This window comes from Triticum aestivum, chromosome 5D (genome assembly GCF_018294505.1).
Source record: "Triticum aestivum cultivar Chinese Spring chromosome 5D, IWGSC CS RefSeq v2.1, whole genome shotgun sequence".
Lineage (NCBI taxonomy): Eukaryota > Viridiplantae > Streptophyta > Magnoliopsida > Poales > Poaceae > Triticum > Triticum aestivum.
The window spans coordinates 563584952-563593235 of NC_057808.1; the positions used below are offsets into that span (position 1 = coordinate 563584952).

The 8284-nt window shown below is 45.3% G+C and overlaps 2 protein-coding genes across 2 annotated transcripts in view; one reads left to right on the forward strand and one right to left on the reverse strand.

The window, feature by feature from the left end:
* The window catches only part of LOC123123938 (sucrose nonfermenting 4-like protein), a 7353-nt gene extending 4118 nt beyond the window's left edge, over positions 1-3235 (forward strand). The window contains exons 7-13 of the mRNA XM_044544592.1: positions 309-440; positions 958-1102; positions 1193-1366; positions 1567-1630; positions 1802-1871; positions 2691-2808; positions 2896-3235. Of these exons, the coding sequence (XP_044400527.1) occupies positions 309-440; positions 958-1102; positions 1193-1366; positions 1567-1630; positions 1802-1871; positions 2691-2808; positions 2896-2987 (795 nt within the window). The 3' untranslated portion in view covers positions 2988-3235. The remainder of the gene's footprint in view (positions 1-308; positions 441-957; positions 1103-1192; positions 1367-1566; positions 1631-1801; positions 1872-2690; positions 2809-2895) is intronic.
* A 2287-nt stretch (positions 3236-5522) lies between these two features.
* LOC123123939 (2-oxoglutarate-dependent dioxygenase 11) lies at positions 5523-7513 on the reverse strand. The gene is made up of 4 exons (XM_044544593.1): positions 7182-7513; positions 6592-6857; positions 6071-6398; positions 5523-5933 (listed from the first exon to the last, which is right to left on the reverse strand). Exons 1-4 carry the CDS (start codon positions 7392-7394, stop codon positions 5736-5738), a joined length of 1005 nt encoding a protein of 334 aa, XP_044400528.1. The 5' UTR covers positions 7395-7513; the 3' UTR covers positions 5523-5735.
* Positions 7514-8284: the final 771 nt, after the last annotated feature.

The following is an 8284-nucleotide window of genomic DNA, read 5'->3' on the forward strand; positions in this document are numbered from 1 at the left end:
TACTGGCTACCCTAAGTAGGGAGTATTAAAGTACTGACTTAAGTTGTGAATGGTCAATTTTCATGTGCCTTTTTAGTTGCTAGTCCACTGATGGTGTTCCCTAGGCCTGCTGGCCAGGGAATCCGTGTTTGTGGGTGATAGTTTTGCACACTATGTTTTTATTGCAACACCCTGTGTGCCAATGAACATCCATCCCTCTTGTTTTATTTACTTGATAAATTATAGTTTCTTATCATGTATTTTTTCCAGAAATAACCTGTATTATGTATTTTGCAAAATTATTTTGTAACATCTTGTTTTTGTTGCAGCTGGAAACGCATGGCTCAAACCTGACAGAGGAACAGCTTGAAACACACACTATATCTGCGTGGAAAGAGGCTAAGCGGCAAACTTATGGAAGAAATGACGGACAACTTAGATCAAATCAGCATCTAGTGCATGTAAGTTGGTACCAACATCTGGCTGAGAATTGGATTGCAGTTTTCTGTGCAGTTTGGGTTCAGTCTTGTTGGTACTGATGTTTCATCTCTGAGTTTGGTTTGACAGACTTACTGGAACTGCTTTGACCAATTATGCTTGGCTTCATGGAATTGATAACCTTTGCATGCCTATTGTATAAAAATGAAATCGTACCTTTTGATTTAATTTCATTTGGCGAGTCGTAGTTGGGAGTAGTCACTGAGAAGTGAGAACCCCTTTTGCCACCCACCATTTAGCGCACACATTTAAATTTTAACCTTCGTTTTAAACTGTCCTTGTGAGCTTTGTGACCCATTTGCCCGAATAAGTTTTTTTAAGGCAGATGTAAATCAGCTGCGTAGCATGAATTCAATCACTTAAAATTTGATTGTTAATACTTTTGCCGTCAGTTTGTCTTGTTCATCCCCAGGTCCCCCATATTTAGTTACATTATGATTTATGTGGCAATGCACTAATACTGGAGTTCCTGTTGTCTAGGCCACCCCTTATGAATCATTGAGGGGTATTGCCATGAAAATACTCGAAACTGGTATTTCTACAGTGCCAATCATCTATTCATCGTCAACAGATGGATCGTTTCCGCAGCTGTTGCATCTTGCATCCCTTTCAGGAATTTTGAAATGTAAGTATTTGGCATCTTTATGATGAGTGGGATTTTAATATGCTATAAGCAGCTTATTGTGAGATTGCTTAGCAGAATATCTTCTTTCAGGTATCTGTAGATACTTCAAGAACTCCACTGGTAGTTTACCGATTCTAAACCAACCAGTATGCTCAATTCCGCTGGGTACATGGGTTCCAAAAATTGGTGAACCAAATGGTCATCCATTGGCTATGTTGCGGCCTAATACATCTCTTAGCTCTGCCCTTAACTTGTTGGTTCAAGGTATGTTCTCTGTTCTCTTTGCTGCAACCATACCCATACCTATGCTTGGGAAATGCATTACAAAACAAAGGTGCTCTTGCTTGTATCTCCAAATTCTTGTGCTCTTGAGGTTTAGCACAATTCAACTGATATTCCATATGACATGAAACTACTGTCTATATAATTATGCATAACTGATCCCTTACATTCTGTACATGCAGCTGGAGTTAGTTCAATACCCATTGTGGATGATAACGACTCGCTGATCGACACATACTCCAGAAGGTATACCATGCTGACACATGCAGACATACTTCATTCTTTGGGTTGCATTGTTTGCCACTACCTCTGTAACTAAATATGAGACGTTTTTTGCAGTTCAATATTTAGTTACAGAGGTAGTATGTTGCAGTTTTGCTGGTGACTTATGTATATTGTGTTTCCTCCATTTTGCAGTGACATCACAGCTCTAGCAAAAGACAAGGTCTACACCCATATTCGCCTAGATGAGATGACCATTCATCAGGTATGCTATAGTAGATATTAATGCCTATCTCAAGTTCTCAACCAAGTTTTAGACTGAAACTTATACTTGAGTTTATTTGTCCAACGACTTTGGCTTTTGCTATGTGAAACTTGTTTATATTAGGAGTTGATATTTTGGGAATGAACAAAAATGTAGGCATAGTGAAGTTCTTCTTTTTGGAATTACAGTTACCTTACTGTTTTCTCTATCTGAATTGAAATCTGGATTGATATTCAAAGAGTAATGCTACACACACGGGCACTTTACGGGGGCTTTACGGACTAATTAGAGATTAATGGCTGTGATTCAGTTAAGTGGGACGGGCCCCACCACTTAAAATCAGAGGGAGCCAATTAGATTAGCGCATGTTCTCCACCCCGTGAAAGTCCGTTGAATTTGCCTGTGAATGTAGTATTATCGATATCCAACTACCAAACTGTGCACCCGATAGAAAATTTTAAAATACTACCTTGTGGATTTGATAACTGATTCTGGAATTCATTAGTGAAGCAAACCCTCGTTAGTTTGTAGCCCCAGAGGCAGGCAGTGATAAGTGCCCCTTTGTTTGGAGCTACGTATAGATGCTCCTTTGTCCAAGTAATACATATTTTCCTTTCGTCGTTTCACTTGGTCAGTTGATGCCACATATCCAATCAGTGTGCACTGCAGCTGAAGCTGCACCGAACAGTCAAGGGGAGAGCTGGTTGTTCCATAGTGCTATATAATTTCAAACATCCTTTCTCATGAGTTATGCATCTGTAAATCTGTTACCCGCCTAGATTTCATGGCTGCAGTATGAACACTTTCTTGTGTGGCCAGGCCTTGCAGCTTGGGCAAGACGCGAATTCACCTTTCGGACTTTTCAACGGTCAAAGATGCCAGATGTGTCTCCGGTCTGACCCTTTGCTGAAGGTTATGGAGAGGTTGGCTAATCCTGGTAAGTGTTTTTCTATTACGCACCTGCACGAGTATTAATTGTCTGCTCTGTCGATTCACCGGATTCTCGTGTGGCTGTCATGACCAGGGGTGCGTCGCGTGTTCATCGTGGAGGCTGGCAGCAAGCGAGTGGAAGGCGTAATATCGCTGAGCGACATATTCAAGTTGCTGCTGAGCTAGTGGTGCCAGAAGAGCTAGCATGCAAGAAAGAGATTGTGGAGCCAACATGGAGTTCTCTCTCTGGCTTGCTCTTGGACAAGAGTAGCAAAACAGATTGTAAAGTTTTTTTTTCCTTTCGTTGTGCCAACCCAACCCTCACCGTCCGTCTGTCCGTCTGTCGTAACCGAAACTACCTGGTGACTTTTTTCTCTTTAAATTTTATTGGATTGATTCCGCTGCTTGGCGAGATTAGTCTCCAAGGAGCCAGAGATGGCCGTCTGTCTGTCTGCGTTGGTCGGTGTCGGTCCGTTCTGTGCCTAGTTTACTAGCGAGAGACCCTTTCCTTTTTCAGCATGAAAGAGGAGAGGGGGAAGATGATGATGGTCCGGTTCAAGTGTCACCATGTCTTGTTTTTGCTCAACATTGGCAGCCATGCAACCATGGAAGAAGGATTTAGAGGAAAAATCAATCAATCGAGCATGAGTCAAGAGTCATGTGTGGCCCGGGTGGAGTCAGTGGGGTGTACAATTGCAAACCTCATTTTATGTTGAACTGCCGTTTGATTTCTCTCTGGCTGTAGAAACTTCTTCACCCATTGTATATTCTCTCCAGTGGCGCAGCTGGTATCCATCCATCCATCCTCTTGATTTATCTGCCTTCCCTGGCTGGCCTCATGGAAAACATACCAACAGTCAGTTTGCTGAATAAGGTGCCGTCTTTTCCGTTGTCTGACTATCTTTGCTACTATCAGGGCAGCCTCCTCCATTTGACATGTATATCTAGATCAATACCAATTCAAGCATACATTTAAAAGTTGCGAAAATAAATAATCACTACCGCAAAAAAATCATCGGATGTTCAAGTTTTTAGATCCATTGATTCCAAAAGTTGCCAGCCCGGCTGTACATGCAAAAGACCTCCTTCAGCTTCCAGTCTCTCCAACTCCTCCTTTTTGTCATGACGGCCTCAAACTTGTCCATCATCTTGGCCCTTGCCCCTTCTCGCTTCTCCTGCTCTTCCTCCTAGTTCCTCTCCATGTTCTTCTAATCACCTTTTTGGTCGGAGCAAATCCATCTTGAGTTGGCACGGTTGGATCACCACCATTATCTTCATTGTGCATGGTTGTCTTGATGGAATTGGCAATACTGGAGAGCCACTTGCTTTGCCAATTCAACTTCAACCAACAATGCATATAGATGAAGTGCTTCTTCTCCATCTTTACGTGAAACAACATATGCACATACGGGCTAGCGAAGCCACAAATTTATGAAATGATCAACACATAAGAGTAACAAGCCATAAAACTTACGAGTCACTTGATTGTAAAAGCCGCAAAACTTATTGACGTGCTCTTTAATGGTATACCATCGATTGGTGGTCACATTGCGTTGATGGACCACTTCTTTGTGGTAGGGATCCTAGTGCCGCAGTTGGTATCCATCCATCTTCAAGAGTTATCTGCCTTCCCCGGCTGGCCTGATGGAGAGAAAATATACCCAACACTCAGTTTGCCGAAGAGGATACCGTCTTTTCTGTTGTGAAAATTGGCTGTCTGGTATTCGTTAGAGCATCTCCACCAGATGATGTAAATTTGAAGGAATGAGAGAGAGGGAGGTCGTCGCGAGGATTCGCCAAAGAGGCGGAGGTCATTGGGAGAGGCCGGATCCTGCGATCCCTTCAATGAGAAGGTAGGGTCGGGTCGACGGAAGTTGGATTTCATGTTGATGGTAAGGTTACTTCAATTCAGGGAATATTGGAGGACTTGTTTTCTGACTAACATTTTCCTAAACTATGGATTCAGGCGCGCCACCACATGACTTCAGAACCCCCAACACATCCACATGACAAGGTCGGCACATCCCCGTGCAACTTGCCGGTTTTCTCAACCGGCATCCGGCCGGGACTGTTCCTTTGAGAAAATTTTCAGAGCAATTCAACAAACCTTGCTGGTGTAGTTGCTTCTAGCTGTTTTCCCTCGCCGCTCGCCGTCGCCGGCGTCGTTATTTAAGATGAACTCCTGCCAAGTTGCTTGTTTTCTCTTTTTCATGCATAGACACGTCTTATTCAGTTATGCGGATGCTCCTTGTGGCTTGTTGCCTTTTGAGCTGACAGTATTAAGATTGCGGCGAGGACGAGTCATAAAGGATTCAGAAGGCGATGCCATGGTCGTAGCTTTATCCTTTATGGACTGAAATTATGTCTCCGTGTATCACTCAATCTTCAATTAACCACTGTTGCTGTATGTAAGAATTCAGTGAGTGAGATATATTCATTTAGCTCACCAGATAGCTCACAAGTACTCCTATGTTGGAGCTCCCAAATTATTCTCGCTCTGCAACACAACTGAGATGGACCATGCTCATCTGCAACACAACTGATAAGATCACAAATATATTCCCCGCGCACTTTGTGGAGGTTACTATATATGCTACTCCCTCTATCCCATAATGTAAGAGCGTTTTTGACACTAGTGTAGTGTCGAAAACACTCTTATATTATGAAGGAAGTAGTTATATATATAAAAAGACAACACAACAGCACCGAACTGGCTATTAGTTAAGTGTTGAATACGCGAGTTGCTTATAAGAAAGAAAGGCGATTATATTATACGTACATAAAATCCCCACTCACAGAAGAGAGACCATCTCTTTATTTATACTCCATAGGTATTAAATCACCGCTACAAATCCGTAAATAAACTAATTAAGACCGCCGAGCTTGTATTTTCAGGGTCTCGATGAATCTCTTCCCTTGGCTGAAATGTTATGTTCAGTCGAAAGAAAGACCGAAATCCTTGGCCTTGAATTTCCCATATCTTGGCGGTCGCTCGTCATCCAGCAAACCAGGCGCTGGCTCCAGCACCGTTTCTCCATCCACAGCATAAAACACGGCCAGTGAAAGCCTCTCTTTCTCGGCATTCGTCACCACCCTGTGAACCGGGCTCCTAAAGATTCCGTTGCACATTATCTGCGGCGAATATATATTTGCATACAAGTCAGCGAAGCATCAGCATTCAGGAAACACTAGGATATATGTTGTACACTGATGATTGATTGTAGATTATTCAGGATAGAGAGCAAGTGCTTAATTAGCTTCATATATACCTCCATGCAGTCAGCCAAGTTGATCACCAACGAATAAGGCTTGGCCGGAACATTGTACCATTTCCCATCTCTCTCAACTTGCAAGCCACCGACGTCGCGGTCGACAAAAAGGATGGTAAGGAGACCAGCATCAGAGTGAGGCCTCATGCCTAATACCAGGTCAGGTCGCGGACACGGAGGGTAGTAGTTGAACCTAGCAAACCCGGGATCCTTGTTTGACATTTGGTTGAGGAAGTAATCCTCATCAAGGTCCAGGAGCTTGGCTATTGTTCGAAAGACCACGTCTCTTATCCTCTTGGTTCTTGATGCGTACTCAAGTAGCACATCCCTGAAAGTAGAAATACTCTAGAATTAACTGTTTACTCAATCAAAGCTTTTGATTTCTTTGTTCAGTTTCTACTATGGACTGTCTTTGAATATCCTTTTCTCGTGCATTTCTGAATTTTTCACCGTGTCTTCCTTCCTTTGACAACTAAGCTAATACAGTATTAGAAATGTGAAACAGCAGTTGAATGATTAACCTGAAAGATTCCGGGTGAGTGGGCCACTTGGTGAAATTCCTCTCATCTTCTGGCTCCACTCTCAAATGCAGCCGGTCGTTCCAGCTGAGGCTCTCATCCTGGTTTACCACCTTGTCATTTCCATACCCTTCCACCTCAGAGTGCTTGCCGCCGTCGTCTATCAGGTTGCTGCATTTCTGCTTCTCTCCGGACGGTTGCCGGAAGAATTCCCTCGACGCACTCATCATGGCATCCATGAGAGACTCCTCGATTCCATGGTTGGTCACCTGGATATTGATGAAGTGTTAAAACAGTTTCAGCAAGATCGGACGGAGCTTGGTGGCAGCGGGGACAATATCGATGAGCGGAGGCTGGACTGCTGGAGCAGCAGGGCCTGCGACGCCGGGCGGAGGGTCTCGACTCGAGTGGCTGCCACCGAAGGGGGCCGCTCGCCGTGCTTCTTCATCGCGGCCGACTGCGCCGGGGGGAAGGGTTCGGATCTGGTCTCGCCGGAAGCGGAGGTGACGGGGGCAGGGAGATGAGGGCGGCGGCGGCTGCGCGCCTAGCCGGCAGCGTCTGCGTGGTGGTAGAAGAAACTAATTGAGGCTCACCAGGAAGAGGCCCCAGGTCTGGAGAGCCGCCCGGAGCTTGTCGGCCTCGTCGGCGGCGTCGGCCGTAGTCAGCCGGCTAAGATCGATGAGAAGGATGGGCTCCGGCATCTCATCAGCGGCCAGCAGGTCCTGGTCTTGCTCGTGCGCCACCACGTACTGTCGCGGCGGCTCCTCGACGGCCGCCGCCAGCTCTTGCACCGTCGTCCGCACCATCGACGGTGGCCGAGGGAGCTCTGCTTCTTGCGTACACTGATGACGCTCTGTTTGGCAGTTGAAAGAGCAGAGGAAGAAGCAAGCTACGAGTCAACAGTCAACAGTCAAGAGGAGGAAGCTGCCTTCGTATCGACTATGCATGCTTGGTGCGATCTTATCTCGACCACTTGTTTTCCTTGGGTGTGGCTAGGTCTAAGTGACAGAACATATAGAAAAGAAAAAGAAATATTTAAAAGAAAATTTTACACGGCTGCTCACGTAAGATCTAACGAATGTAGTAGCAATGAGACTTGTCAGTCGACCGAGATTTAGCAGACCCGTTTTTCTTTATCTTTTTTTTTTGCGATAGAAAGAGAGTTTTATTCCATGTGCATAGGGTTACAATCGAGAGGCACCAACTCCTCAATACAAGGTGGACTCCTCCCCAGCCATACAGCAGTAGTAGACTCTGTACGACTATACAATGCCAACCGATGTGCTATCCTATTTTGCTCACGCTTGATTTTTGATGGAACAAACTCTCGAGCCTCCAAATGAAGCCTAATCTCTGCTACCAAATGCCCATAAGCAGACCTGGATAAGCTGTCCTCGGTCATTGCAGCTAGTGCCATGGATGAGTCTCACTGAACGACAATTGGCAAGGAAGAATGCTGCAAGGCCAAGGCCATACCCTGCATTATTGCATGTAGTTACGCCTCCAACGCGTCGTTACAGTTGAAAATGCACCTGTACGCCGCGAAGATCACACTTCCATCATGACGCCGTAGTATCATACCCGCCGCCGCCGATCCGTCCTCTTGCATGAAAGCCCCATCCACCGAGAGGGCAGCCCAGTCCGTCGGCGGCCGCGGCCAGTGAAGAGGGGCTCGAGGGTTAGGGACCTCGGCGGT